Consider the following 16,294-nt stretch of genomic DNA (forward strand, 5'->3'; position numbering starts at 1 on the left):
GGTGCATGGTTTAGTTACTTTAAGGCACAAGTTCAGTTTCCTAAAAATAATGCATAGCACCGCAAAGGGTTTTGTGTTTCTCTGCATCACTGATGGGTGTAGCCAAGGTTTTGCACCAAAACGTAAAGCCCAATTGTAGCAGGAATTAAAAAGAAGCAATTCTTTTATCTCTCCGACCTTTTTCCACATTGTGTGTGTGCTGTACCGTAAAGCATACATCCAAAGGAAGAACAGTTTTAAAGTTATTCTAAGAATTGTATTTTGAACCAGAAGCATTTCTTCCAGGTCAAAACCTATATTAGAATCACACAACCACCTTTGCAATATGGTGTAAAGGTGTATGCATGGAACTCATCAGCCTGACTGTGCACTAGCTCTGGGAGAGCAGGATAGTGTCATATTTCTATAGATATGGTGCTTTCCTGCTCTTTTAATGTAACACAAAGGAGTGCAGCAACGTGGGTTTCTGTGCTGCATTGTGTAACAGTTTCGTAAATCAGGGTCAGTGTCTCCAACTCTATTAGAAAGCTACTCACTGAGGCACAAAAATAGTAGATCGGTAGGTCAACATTCCATTAAAGACAAAACTACTGTAAACTAGTCAATGATCAACATAGTGTGGAAATCTTGCAGAAATATTCACACTGGTTGCTATCAAGAAACAAACCAGTCCCAGTATTAATAAAGTAAAGTGTTATACTCAATATCCAATGTATGTATAACATTTAAGAAACCACTACTTACTCAGATAAGGCCCGATTCACAGAACTAACTTAAGACAAAATCCTAAACGTACTACTTTTGGTATTCACAAAAGTTAGGATTTTGTCTTAAGTTTGTCTTAGAACAGACTTAAGACAGACTTAAGTTAGAATTTTGTCTTAAGTCTGTCTTAAGACAAACTTAAGACAAAATCCTAACTTCTGTGAATACCAAAAGTAGTAAGTTTAGGATTTTGTCTTAAGTTAGTTCTGTGAATCGGGCCCATAGAGTCTCTCTTGTAGATAAAGGGATAAAAACACTATAGCAGATTGAAGATAACAAGATGAAGTGAGTTGACATCTCTGGTACAGCTTTTACCCATTGACTCAGTGACACACACAGACTATGAATCAGTAAAGTCAACAGTCCACATGTGGACAAATTATACTGACAAAGCTAAAGGACAAACATATAACTATTTCACACACTCTTCCACTCACTCAGATATGCACTCTAGGAAGGACCTACAAAAGTGAATCCATGAAAATAGTCAAAAGTACATTAACAAAGTCCTCAGTCGATGCAGGTAGGAGTTTGAGTAAAGCACCACTAACTTAGAAGTGCACACTGGAATAGGAAAATTATTTTAAAGTTTCAGCGAGATAGTGGCAGTTGAGCTCCTGGTCAAGTTCAATGAATCCTGACTTGCTTAGAGAGTCAGTGATTCAGTGGATGATCTAGGTAACTCAAAGCCCATAAGTAAGAAAAGTGGAGTAATATGCTCTGGATCAAACACAGGTGCACATTTTCTCACACTGATTCTCACTCAGATATGTGCTGCGTCAAACACAGAAACACATTTTCTTACACTGCTTCTCACTCACATATGCTCTCTAGTTACCCTTAGAAAAGTAAGCTCTCCAAGGCACACCATACTACAGTGATGCAGTCAGCATGCAACGTAAATGAAAGATTGCATATGAGCCACTTGCTCTCAAGCACAAGGACAGCTACACGTCAAAATCTATACTCCCCAGTGTGGCAGTGACTGGAAGCATCAGAAGCAGGCTGACCTTTTTGTACACCTTCAATTTCACAGGCACACGTTCTGGGATACTTTGAGTGTTGTCAACACCTTAATAATACCTAAAGTACACTATCATAATCAGTGTATTGCACAAATACAACTCCAGAGTGTTTTAAGGGATATCACCACAGTAATAGTGTCTACATTAGACTATCATACTCAGTATATTGCACTGTTGGCGGGCTATCACTCTCTCAGAGAATCACTCAGAGAGCCACTGGGATAAACTTAGGATGCTTAACATTTTATTCAAAGCAAAGGCAAAATGCCAAAGTCAGAGATTAGTGCTGGAACACATTAAGTACAGCAAAACTCAGTAATTTGCACAAAATGGGGTAAGTTTATAGGTAAATTGCAGCAACCAACGTTGTGTGTCACATTGTTTTAAAGGTAAGAAAAAACTGGTCCGGAGCTACTGAGATATAGAACTTTTTTCTCGCTCCCAGTGATTGGTCACTGCAGGCTGCCATGTGCTGACACACACATCCTTACACTTGTGTGCAAAGGAGTGTGCAGTCTGTGAAGCATAGGTTTTTGGACTAGAAGAGACCCTTCTAGTATATAATGTATGTTTCATACTTTTCACACTGTGTATGAGTACTGAACAGAGTAGGTCACATGCAAAGTTGAAAAAATGTGTACACATTTAAAAGTTGTTCCACTGTTATGTACACCTTGAAGACAAACACATTTGCAGCACAAATGCAACTTTGCCAATGTTATTAAATAGGCATTTGCACCAAAATATCATAATGTTATTCTTTTTTTATGTATTTGTGTCAGCAGAGCTTTGGTGTTTTATCATCTAATGCTGCTTGGCCTGTCTTTCTAAAGCCATGGCAGCTTCTTTCACTTTCCAGACATTGTAAAGGCAGTCAAACAATATACATTATGGTATTACTTAGCGGAAAAAGGCAATGAAATCTGGCCACTCAACTCCCCTCCACTCTAAATCGGGTGGGTGGTCGAATTGCAAAAACTTCAATGGCCCTTACTCCATCAGGTCATTGGAGGAGTATGTCAGCAATGGAGGCAAAGTAATCTATGTCACTGGCATACGTAAGGTCTGACCATCTATAAATCAGATGGACTGACTTTTAGGGTCCACCCAGAGGGTGCTTCATTGAGACATAGGGGCCGATTAGGTGCCGTTTGTAACAGTCTCACCCATATCCATATCTGTGGTCAGACCTCAGAAAACGATGCGGTAGGTCGGATCTCATTTACACAGGCACCGACCAACAGCATCCAACAGGCTCAAGGAGCCTGTCGGGTGGTCAGTTGGATCGCATTCCCCTCAATGGAGGGGGGAGCCTTCTCAAGCACTGCCGTGGGGATTACGATCCACCTTTCCATCAGTCATTTCACGTCAGTTCTTCCAATGTGAAAAGGCTGGCCAAAATGCTTATTTTTTGGGGCCCCTAGCAGTGCCCCTGTACACTGTGGCCCTCTGCTATGGGCCCTAGGGGCACCCTAAACAATTCTGCATCATCTGGCAGGTATCGCATGGTGCCTACCACAGGGTGAAGGGATGTCCAAAAACATGCCTTTTGACATGAGGGCTTTAACTGAGGTCCTATTCTGGCCTGCAGCACAAGCTTCAATGCAAAGAGACATGTTTCCGATCGCCTCCAGGGTGGTTGTTTCCTAATTTGGCAGTCAGGACTGCCGACTACCTGTCAGCTGGTCCCTTTAACGCAACCACGCCAGTTGGACGCTTGTCCAACCAGCTTCGTAAGAGGTCCCATAGTATCCTCTCCACCAAACTCTAAATCAGGCCCAAATTGCTAAAGTTGGAACTAAACTATAGAATCCTTCTGTTTAATTTTACATCAAACTTATTATTGTCAGAAAGATTCCAAATGGGACCATTAATTTCAACCCAGCAGAGAGAAGGAGATCTAACACAATTCTTTAGGAGCACACAAGCCCCATTATGATTTTTTTCCCAGCTGACTAATTAAATAAAAAATGAGTAACTATCTGTAATTTGCCCATTTTATTGTACAATGTTTTTACTTATGATTAGTGCTTACACATATGCTAATTGTCACTAAATTAGCACCAACTCCACTCAATTCATTCAACGGCACCAGGGCATTTTGTGTAACTGCCATTGCAACTCACTTTTAATGTTGGCTATATCCCTGTGTTCTACTTCATAGTAGTCAGCATAGGACGAGAAGAGACCGGAATGTGAAGCACTGAAGAGAAATCTCGGGGTTGGCGAGTCAAAAGAAACAAAAGAAATACAAGGGACTAGATTTATCATATTTTATTGTAGCTCAATACAGCTAGACAACTTGCTGCGCTTGCCAAATGTAGAGAGCCATTTACCAACCTATGCCGCATTCCTGCTCTCTATCAGTTCCAACGCACTGGGTGCAGGCACTATGCATGCACCCTTGTGTCATGTGGCAAGGGTGCCTGTGCAGCAGGCAACACCTTCCTGTACAAAAACAATCCAAATAGGGGGTTTACTCTTTCTAAGAATGCAGCACACTTAGAAAGAGAAAGAAAAGGAAAAATAACGATACTTCTTCTTGTTAAGCCTCTATTGAAAAGATGTACACGTTTGATGCATTCCCAAGTATACGTGCAAATATGGGAATGTGGCAAATACATGGGTGGATGCATGGGAATACCCACTCTAACCCCATGTAACTCCTTCCCGCCACAGAGTAACGTAAAGTAGTGACTTGAGCAGCTTTGCATTATTACAGATTTACCAAGAAACGCTGGTGCGTGGCTTAGTAAACCTGACTTAAGGATTGCTTTGCACTTGTATCAGATTGGGTGGCGTAAGAGCAATGCAACCCTTTGATACATCTTGGCCCGGATGCTTAAAAATGTATGATTGGTAAGTAGATAGGTTTTTCTGATCAATGGGTATTTTTTATATCAAATTGCTTTCAACCCTTTTGCTGTATATTTATTGACCTATTTAACTTCAGGTCGTGAGGTTCGTTGTTTTATTTCTCTTTTTAATGTTTGCCATTCCAGATGAGTTTACGATACTTTGAAAGGCAGGCACATTCAAGACTCTACCAGAAACACATGATCCGGGAACCTGATGAGCTGCAGAAGCTGATCCTTTCATACCTTGAAGAGAAGGTAAGAAAGATAGTAAACGGAGAAGCAAACTTTTCGGTGATTTTTAGATTGTTTAGAAATTAGCACTTTGTGCATGAGGAAAGTTTTTGTTTTAGTTGGAATTTGCTGGCTAAAAATGAGGTAAAAGGGAAATGAAGTTACATTTTCAACTACAATTGTTTGTGCCATGCATGCCTTTGAATGATTTCGATTAAAATAAAAGCGAATTGTTAGTTCAAAATGTATTAAGGTATTTAGGTTTTTGAAAATGTGCGACAGGTTAGACAAACGTTGAAAATGGATTGGAGAGTATAAAAGAAATATGATTGGCTCATTACATTGTTAAAACAGGAAAACTTTGTTTTTGTTAAGATATTTACGGGCTTATTTATGAGCCCTTGTGTCACTTTTGCGCTGCTGGTGCATTACTTTTTGTGACGCACCAGCGGCGTAAAAAATGTGCAGTTTTGCGTCATGTTTACAAAGTGACGCATCTAGGTAGATCCGTCACTTTGTAAACCCCTGCGCCACATTATACCTGCGCCAGGTATAATGTATGCAGGGGGGGGCGTTCCGACGCAAGTAAGCTGCATTGAAATCTATGAGATTTCACTGCTCAACTTCTAGGATGCAAATTCGTCATTATCTTAGGCCTGCCTCACAGCAGGCGTAAGACTGACGCAGGCACATTTGAAATGGGACTTGCCCATCTGAAATGACCCAATGCTGGAGTGGCGTCACTTTGGTGATACACTCCAGCAATGCGTAATTTTTGCCCTTACAGATATGTCAGAAATACTGACGTAAACAAAACTTTAGAAACATGGTATTATAAATATAATTATGGCGCCTCTTAGTAGAATCACACTGGGAGTTTTGGGTTTGTAACAATAGTATAAAACGATGCTAAAGGGTGTAGAGAACCACAAACTCTACAACTTTCGAGCCTCAACTCTGTACATAGTATACTTAGGTCCCCAGCACACGTCAAATAATAAACTGGTTTCCCTATTGTGAAAAAAAGCGCTAAGTTATATTCAATATTATTCTTGAAACAATTCCGCCTGGCTCTTTTTTTTTTTTGTTTTATTCCCGTGTTCTTGTGTATTAGTTGAAAAAGCCCCAGCCAACAAGTGTTTCGTCGCTTTTGGGGGTGTAGTCCCTTGACTTCCTCAAGGCTGTATAAATGTAAACATAAAAGATACCTATGTACTTCAAAATGATATGACCTTGTGTAGGTGCAAGAAAGTTACATATTATTTGTAATAATCTACAATTGCATCACACAAGGTTAAGCCATACTGATTAAACTTAAAGTGTATGTTTAGTTTAGATCATTCACTAATTTAGTACACATACGTGCCTCTTATAAAGTGGACGACTATAACCTGAATGTGATGGAGAGAAGTTAATTTAAAAACTTTTGTACATCACCTAAGGTGCAAGTGCTACCTTACTACCCATGAGTCCACTAAAATGTGAGATGTTTTTATCCTCATAAATCGGGTGTTCGTGCTCTATAGTGATTCGTGCTTGGTAAGAACCATACATTTTGTGATGACTTAGAACAATCATGATGTCAGTAAATAGTGGCGAAGTGGAAATGGTGAATAACCATCAAGCATTGTACCACAAACCATAAGTCCAAAATAAATACCTGGATGCTTCAAGTCTGTTACTTCTGTAATGTGAGAAAATAAAGACAAAACAAGTGTCCAAAGCACTTTAGTCATCTTGCTCATAATCGCTATGTTTAATCTAATTCACTATAACCATCCTCTATCTGAAATCAAAACACCTACTTGAAATGACCCACATTGGGGTTCCGATTTATGCGGCGTGTCCACGATATTTAAAACTGATGTATAGTCTCCTTTCTAACTTTAATTCTGGGTTCTATGAAATCCATATACATTTAGTTAGATAACATTCCAGTCACCTGCGTGACTATCTATTCTCCACTTTACATATATTCCCAACTCTATTGCTGTTAGAATGCTCTGTTACATGATTACGAGTACTCTAATTTTTCAGTATTAAGGCAAGACCTTGACCGGCAATCGGCATCTTCCTTTAGATATGTCGTGCCCCCATCAATAAGTATATAATGTCTCATCTGCCAAAGTGCTTGTAGTGTAGAAAGATGTGGTCTATTAGCCTGCATTTCCTAGGTTTATACATCCACAAATATGTCTCCAATGGTAACAGAAGTATTGGTGTAGTACTCCGTTCCACCAAAATCAGATCATAACCTGGATTAAAATACCATGTATATCGTAGCCATCCCAATATTCAAAATGTGAATCAGTGCTGTCCCGTATTAACATATCACCCTGTATCCTGGTTCACTATTGTAAATATTGCCCACATTTGGACACATCTCCAAAGTCTCCCTTCTCCGTCCTCTGTACTTACCTCAATGTTTCATATGTTCCTTCTGAAAGAAAACACGCTGCTCCGGCTCTCTACCGTGTTCGGTGAATAGCTAAGGAACGCCAGTAAACGCTGCCTCTATAAAGGTCTGCCCCGTATCACTCTGCACTCGCTCACACGATGACGTGCTGGCTATCCATGGTAATTGACAAAGGACTATCAAAAAACTGTCTGTGGACGGCCGCCATATTTTAACGAGCATATGTAAGCGCGATTGTTATAAAAATAAACGTTTGCTCTTAAGACACGCATAATATTAAGACTAAATTATGACGCTCAACGCTAAAATGTAATTTGTAAGTGTGTTTAGTTTGAGGCCACAGTATCATGTGAAATATACAGGGGTAGATCAACCACATTATACGCATAAGTTTAAAGCGTATTTCTAATGATATGACCCCAAAAGGGGTACCAGTCCATAAAATCAAAACTCAGTAGAATAGTGCCTATTGCGTATAGTACGTAATCATAATGTGCCGTGCTTATTGGGATATATGACTAAACATGCAGTGATGTGGGTATCCAAGTTGGGTATAAATGTGAGACCGTACTCTCTTATTCTTTTTCTCTCCATCCTTTAAGGTTAGAACAATGTCGACAGTATCCGAGAGCATATGACAATTCTCTTAGAAATGTTAAAATATAGTACTCATATTCACATGAAATACAAATTATTGCAAGCGAGAAAAAGGTGAAAGAAAAGTCGCCTCATTGCACACAGTCTTAAGTTATTCATAAACATTTGCCTTGTTTGGACATTTTCGCAGCAAGCACTCTACATGTAATACACATTAATGTACGAGTAGATGAAATATGCTACAGTCAGACATACTGAAACCCTATGCCATGCTCAGTTATGTCCCATCTACCTAAGAAATAGTGCAATTCTTGGTCAATGTTCAGCCCGCATTCTGTACTCCTAAGCTATAGTATCCAAAGTGCCTCTCTCCTGCGTAGTGCTAATTCCCTATTACCCCCTCGGGGTGTCTAGGAGTATGGTAAATTCTGTCGAATTCAAAACATCTGTTGGTTGTTTGTGAAGGGCAGATAGACATATGCGCAGCCAACTGATACCTTATGTCGCCCTGTTTGACTGCCCGTATGTGTTCCCCAATCCTCTCTCCCAATTTTCTGATAGTGCTGCCAATGTATTTCTTCTTATATTTACATTCAATGGCATACACAACAAACTTTGTTAAGCAATTAATGTTTGTCCTGATATCGTATGTTCTACCATTGGGGCCATGGAATTGAGTTATCCTTGTGATCTCCCATTTGCAGGCCACGCAATGGCCACAGCCGTAGAAACCCTGTGTGTGTTCCGACAGCCAGTTCTCCTTCTCTAGTGGTGTAGGGTAACTAGGGCTTAAGATATTTCTCAGTGACACTTCCTCCTGTATGTAATGTTTGATTTATACGTGATATGATCTCTGAGTGATCTATCAGCCTGTAATAGGTGCCAGTGTTTGTACATACTACGCCTCAGTACCGCTGACCAGTTGTTATAACCAGTAATCATTCTTATTGTCTCTGCTTTTGTTGATGTTGCTATCTTATCTTTTAGTGTGTCATTCTCCTTATTCGATTCACCCTTAATTCTGCTTTTTTCAGGGTTGATGCATCATAGCCTCATTTTCTGAATCTAGTTAAGACCCCCTTCTTTTGTTCCTCAAAATCCGTGTCCATACTACAGTCCCGTCGAACTCTGACCAGTTCACCAAATAGGATTGCGCGTATCTGATGTGGTGAGTGTACACTGGACGCGTGTATTAGTGAGTTGCGTGCTGTTTGTTTGCGAAACAATCTACTCTGAATCTGCTTGTCCTTCACAAAGAATTCTACATCCAAAATAAGATCTTGGTCTTACTCAATTCTGATGTGAATCGGATGTTATAGACATTAGTGTTCAGGCATTCAATAAATTCCATTAGTTTGGTCTGTGAGCCTGTCCAAATCATGAAGCAGTCGTCTATATACCTTCCCCAATATAATATAGAGTCATTCCACTTGGAGCCCTCTGGTCCCCAGATTCTCCTCTCCTCGAGCCAACCCATGAAGAGATTGGCATACGAGGGAGAGAACCTGGAGCCCATTGCCACTCCTTGTTTTTGCCTGTACCATTTGTCTTGGAACAGGAAAACGTTGTTATCAAGTATGAGTTCAACCATTTCGATTATCATCTCAGTATGGTTCCAGGCGCTGGCCGATCCGCTGTTAAGAATCTTCCTGATTGCCACTAATCCTGTCTCTCTCATAATGCTTTTCTCTCTCCTTTCTCTCCTCTCCTAATGTATTCCCTATTTTTCGATGTAGTGTGTAATTGTTGATCTTTTTCTGTTACATTGTTGATTCTCATGTAAAGCGCTCGGATACCTTCGGGTCTAGCCAGCGCTATATAAAACTCTTTAAATAAAATAAATAAATAAATAAATAAATAATGAAGGATGGTAGGTTATTTACCAATGGTTTTAAAAACACATCCACGAATTCCGAAATCCTCTCAGTAGGTCCCCCAATTCCAGAAAAAATAGGCCTGCCCGGTGGAAAGGGTGCTGTCTTGTGCACCTTTGGCAATGTATATATGCAAGGGTACCTTGGTCTATCAGGTTTCAGGTAAGTCAATTCATTGTCATCAATCAGTCCCAGTCAATGCCACCTCCGTAGTTGTGTGTAAATATGTTCCGTAAGTGCCCACATGGGGTTGGTATTTAAAGGTTCGTAGCACTCCAAATTACTCAATTGTGTCATGATCTCATCATTGTAGTCTTTGCTACGCATCACCACTATGTTGCCCCCCTTGTACGCCTCTCTTATAGTAATGTCTCTATTGTTGCAAAGCTCCTTTAAAGAAACCCTTTCTCCAAAAGTTAGATAGTCACTCTTCATCTTAGAAATTTTATTCCTGTCCTCATGTCTGTCCAAATATGCTAGTACTTGTTTGTGAAATAAATCTATATTACTCCCAGATGTTAGTGTAGGTGTCCACTTTGATTTCTCTCTCAGATTGCTCGAAATGCTGTAATCTGTTGTGATATGAGAAAATGAATAGAGACAAAGAGGCGGAAGATCTGTTCAGCAATATAGCAAGTAACAAACCATTGAGCTCACTGGCATAAGGTGGCCTAAGTGCTAAATCAGAAGGTTTAAAAGATAAATTCAATAGACTAGAGAAACTGAGAAAAAATGAATTGTCACGTTGGGTTTCACACAAAGGGTTTCTACGGCTGTGGCCATGCGTGGCCTGCAAATGGGCGATCACAATGCAAAACTCAATTCCATGGCCCCAATGGCAGAACATACAATATCAGGACAAACATTAATTGCTTGACAAAGTTTGTTGTGTATGCCATTGAATGTAAATGTAAGAAGAAATACATTGGCAGCACTATCAGAACATTGAGAGAGAGGATTGGGGAACACATACGGGCAGTCAAACAGGGCGACATGAGGTATCCGTTGGCTGCGCATAGGTCTATCTGCCCTTCACAAACAACCAACAGACGTTTTGAATTCGACGGAATTGACCATACTCTTAGACACTCCGGAGGGGGTAATAGGGAATTAGCACTACACAGGAGAGAGGCACTTTGGATACTAGAGCTTAGGAGTACAGAATGTGGGCTGAACATTGACCAAGAATTGCACTATTTCTTAGGTAGATGAGAAATAACTGAGCATGGCATAGGGTTTCAGTATGTCTGACTGTAGCATTTTTCATCTACTCGTACATGAATGTGTATTACATGTAGAGTGCTTGCTGCAAAAATGTCCAAACAAGGCAAATGTTTATGAACAACTTAAGACTGTGTGCAATAAGTCAACTTTTCTTTCACCTGTTTCTTGCTTGCAATAATTTGTATTTCATGTGAATATGATTACTATATTTTAACATTTGTAAGGGAATTGTCATATGCTCTTGGATACTGTCGACATTGTTCTAACCTTAAAGGATGGAGAGAATAAGAATAAGTGAGTGCGATCTCACATTTATACCCAACTTGGATACCAACATCTCTGCATTTTTAGTCATATATCCCAATAAGCACGGCACATTCTGATTACGTACTATACACAATAGGCACTATTCTACTGAGTTTTGATTTTATGGACTGGTACCCCTTTTGGGGTCATCACATTAGAAATACGCTTTAAACTTATGCGTATAATGTGGTTGATCCACCCCTGTATATTTCACATGATTCTGTTGCCTAAACCTAAATACACTTGCAAATTACATTTTAGCATTGAGCGTTATAATTTAGTATTAATATTATGCATGTCTTAAGAGCAAACGTTTATTTTTATAAAAATCGCGCTTACATATGCTCATTAAAAGATGGCGGCCGTCCACAGGTGGTTTTTTGTTAGCCCTTTGTCAATTACCATGGATAGCCAGCTCGTCATCATGTCCGCGAGTGCAGAGTGATACGGGTGGACCTTTATAGATTCAGCGTTTACCGGCGTTCCTTAGCTATTCACCGAATATGGTAGAAAGCCGGAGCGGCGTGTTTTCTTTCAGAAGGAACATATGAAACATTGAGGTAAGAACAGAGAATGGAGAAGGGAGACTTTGGAGATGTGGCCAAATGTGAGCAATGTTTACAATAGTGAACCAGGATACGGGGGTGACATGTTAATACGGGACAGCACTGATTTATATTTAGAATGTTGGGATAGCTACGATATACACGGTATTTTAATCCAGATTATGATCTGATTTTGGTGGAACGGAGTTCTACACTAATACTTCTGTTACCATTGGAGACATATTTGTGGATGTATAAACTTAGGAAATGCAGGCTAATGGACCATGTCTTTCTACACTACAAGCACTTTGGCAGATGAGACATTATATACCTATTGATGGGGGCACGACATATCTAAAGGAAGATGCCGATTGCCGGTCAAGGGCTTGCCTTGATACTGAAAAATTAAAGTACTCGTAATCATGTAACAGAGCATTCTAACAGCAATAGAGTTGGGAATATATGTAGAGAGGAGAATAGATGGTCACGCTGGTGACTGGAATGTTATCTAACTAAATGTATATGGATTTCACAGAACTCAGAATTAAAGTTGGAAAGGAGACTGTACATCAGTTTTAAATATCATGGACACGCCGCATACATCAGAACCCCAATGTGGGTCGGAAGTATCACCACATTTCAAGTAGGTGTTTTGATTCCAGATAGAGGATGGTTCTAGTGAATTAGATTAAACATAGCGATTATGAGCAAGATGACTAAAGTTCTTTGGACACTTGTTTTGTCTTTATTTTTTCACACTACAGAAGTAACAGACATGAAGCATCTAGGTATCTATTCTGGACATATGGTTTGTGGTACAATACTTGATGGTTATTCACCATTTTCACTTTGCCACTATTCACTGACATCATGATTGTTCTTAGTCATCACAAAATGTGTGGTACTTATCATGCACGAATCACTACAGAGCATAAACACATAAACATCTCACATTTTAGTGGACTCATGTGAAGTAAGGTTGCACTTGCACCTTAGGTGATGTACAAATGTTTTTAAATTAACTTCTCTCCATCACATTCGGGTTATAGTCATCCGCTTTATAAGAGGCACGTCTGTGTACTAAATTAGTGAATGATCTAAACTAAACATACACTTTAAGTTTAATCAGTATGGCTTAACCTTGAGTGAAGCAATTGTAGTTTATTCCAAAGAATATGTAACTTTGCTTGCACCTACACAAGGTCATGTAATTTTGTAGTACATAGGCATCTTTTATGTTTACATTTATACAGCCTTGAGGAAGTCGCAGGACTAAATCCCCAAGAGCGACAAAACACGTGTTGGCTGTGGCTGTTTCAACTGATACACAAGAACACTGGAATAAAACGGAAAAAAAAAAGAACCAGATGGAATTGTTGCAAGAATTTTATTGCATATAACTTAGTGCTTTTTTTTCACAATAAGGAAACCAGTTTATTATTTGACGTGTGCTGGGGACCTAAGTATACTAAGAAATACTGACGTATCTGTAACTCCTTGCGACTTGATGTGTCATACTGTAAATATGACGCATCTAACATGCCGCAAGGAGCGTGCAATGAAAAGTGACGCATCAGTGTTTTCACGCAGCGATGCATCACTTTTCATAAATAAGGCCCTTAGTGTCTAACAAAACATGTGTATGTTAATTAAAGTTCTAAGAACTTTAGCCAGTGTTACACCCTTCCCACTTTATGTTTGTGGCCATTTTACCACTATTAAAAGATTCCACTGCTGATTGTTAAGTTCTAATGAACTACTACCCAATAGCAATGAAACGATTTATGATTATTCCTAAATAAGTAGACAGAGGGACATTTCTTTTGTTCAGGTTTTGTTAGATAGAATCCTCAGAATAATTTGTTTTTATCTTTCCATTAGACCTGCCTGCCGCCTTAGGATGATTTTTCCCAAAACCTTTTGCCTTACTCCTGTTTTTGCTAAATTCGATTGTGTTGGCCTTAGGGCTCCGCACACATTACCTCCTAGCAAGTGCCAAGGTGCTTGAGCTCACTCCTTTAACACAGTTAAATTGGCTTACAACCAATTTGCACATTTAATTTATTTTTGAGTCCGTAGTAAAATGGTACTACTTGTGGTCAGGGCATGAAAATTAACTGCTACTAGTATCCTGAAGCACTTTTTGTGCCACTCACATAATTAGCCCTTTAAACATATCTCAGTCCTGCCATTGTAGCTTTTGTGTGCAGTTTTAAACTGCCATTACGATCTAGCAAAATAAATCCTTTGCCATGGCGAAATCTCCCTTTTTATTACATATGTCACCACTAGGGTAGGCCCTACACAGACAAGAGGGCAGGGTGCAGTGTATTTAAAATGTTGTTTACATTTTTCATGTATTGGTAGTGAAAAACCCCTAAATTATGTTTTCACTACTGTCAGGCCTACCTCTCCCATTGGATAACAAGTGCTCCCTGATTACTTTTAATAAGTGATAACTTTTAGTTGAGAGCAAATAGGAAAGTCGAGTTTGGTCTCCAATGAATTATAGTTTAAAACCCTCTTTAATGGTAAAGTTTGATTTTAAGTCAAAATTCTGAAAATGCCACTTTAAGGAAAAAATGTGGTACCTGCAGCCTGTGTCCTGGGTCACATGACTGGTTGTAGCTGGCAGTTGGTCTTTGTATATTACGCCCAGATAGTGAGACAAAGGGGGACTAAGAATCGGCAGGATGTGGCATCTCTGTCAGGATGAGGGTTAGGAGCTGCCATCTACCACTTGTGCACATCACAAAGACTCTGCCACACAATACCAAAAAAGAGTTTCACACTAACTAGCCTTTTATTCCCTCAGGCAAGCTGGAGCCAGGGCAGGACATTCCATGCACCTCTCTAGGGGGAGGGCCCTAGAAGCATCTACAGCTTCAATGTGGGCACCAGATATAAATATTGGATACCCATACCCAACACTAAAATACTCTTCTGGATCTGTGGAAACCTCAGAAGCTTTGCTTCTCCGTTAACCTGCTTTCCTTCAGGCTTAGTGAGAAGGACTCAACCTTCAACTTGAAACCAGGACAATAAAAGGGACTCCAAGGGCTAGATGGCTGGGCTCCTGATCAGAGCCTCAGGGGCAAAAAAGCCTTCAACCATTCATTCATCTCGAACCCTGCACCAAGTGGTGCTCCTTCAGTTCTGGGCCATTGGAAGTAGGACAATGGTGCTCTGCCAGCCCAGCAGTTGTATCATCAGAACCAGTACAGTGCTGCACAAACCTGACGCAGCTCATCACAGCCTCTCATTGGAACCATTGCAGTGCAAATCAGCCTAGAGGCAAGCCTGCATTGTATCCTGCACAGCTCCTTCGAACCGCCTTGGAGCGATACATTCTCAATACAGACCTCGCAGCCTCTCATTGGAACCAATGCAGCATGACGCAGACTTGCAGCTCATTGGAACTGCAGCTGCACAACGCATATTCAGCGTGGACCTCCCATCACTTCTCGGAACCAGTGCTGTGGGAAAGAATGCTCCACAACTAGGATTTAAGTTACAGTTCTCAGGTGGAGTAACTTGCTCCCTCTATCTGGCCCATGTCATCATGAACTAGTGACTTTGGCTAAGTCTGGCATGGCTGGATAACTTCCGTTGCCGCTTTGTGCTTTTGGTGTCCAACTATTTATAGCATTGTGCTCTATTTTTTTTTATTGGTGTGGGATATTTCTTGCACTGTATTTTATTACGTTATTATTGTCTGAAGTGCTGCATAAATATTTTACACATTGCCTCTAAGTTAGGGCTTACTCCTTTTGTGCCAAGCTACCTAAGGGTTAAGCAAAAGTTAATTTGGGGTTTGCTTGTGTTTCAATCTGACAAGAATTGTGGTTGCTGTTTTAGTAGGGTTTCGCCCCCTCAGACAGTAACCCAGTTTCTCTCACTTTCAATTTGTAGATCATTTACAAATTGGCTAGAAATAGACTACTAAACAGGTTTCCTTATTTAAAAATCCATGTGAGTATTAACAATTCGATATGTGTGCAAACACACAAAACTCAGCTACATTTAACCACTTTTCTACTGAAGGTTTTAACCTGTTTGGTACACTCTGCCCCCTGAATTGGGACTTTTTATACTTGGGGTACTTCAAGCACAAGCCGTCATAAAGTTTTTTGTTGTTTTTCACAAGAGGTATGCAAGCCAAACTTGTGTCCTTTTTTCCCACATGTTGGAGATTCTAAGGGTACTGAGGGTTATCGGATTTTGTTTTTGGAACACTGGGTGTTTTCCTCATGGTTGCATCGACAAAACGGATGCTGTGCTAAGATCAGAATGTTGCCAGCTTTCAGAAACAACCAGAGTTGTAAAAATCACCAGTTTGGGCATTTTTTTAAGCCGTTTGTGGTGTTTCCTTTTTTGATCATTTCTAGCTAATTGCAGTTTGTGATGGGTATGCTCAGACAGTTATACATTAGTGAACATTAGGCACACTTGC

At 40.0% G+C, this 16,294-nt stretch overlaps 1 protein-coding gene across 2 annotated transcripts in view; it reads left to right on the plus strand.

Moving 5' to 3' along the window:
• Positions 1–4,792: 4,792 nt before the first annotated feature.
• LOC147701324 (putative methyltransferase DDB_G0268948) overlaps positions 4,793–16,294 on the plus strand; it is a 349,449-nt gene continuing 337,947 nt past the window's right edge. For both annotated transcript variants that reach the window (XM_086930041.1, XM_086930042.1), the window contains exon 1: positions 4,793–4,903. In XM_086930041.1, coding sequence (XP_086786167.1) covers positions 4,793–4,903 — 111 coding nt within the window. The remainder of the gene's footprint in view (positions 4,904–16,294) is intronic.

The sequence above is a fragment of the Lissotriton vulgaris genome, chromosome 7, assembly GCF_964263255.1.
Source record: "Lissotriton vulgaris chromosome 7, aLisVul1.2, whole genome shotgun sequence".
Lineage (NCBI taxonomy): Eukaryota > Metazoa > Chordata > Amphibia > Caudata > Salamandridae > Lissotriton > Lissotriton vulgaris.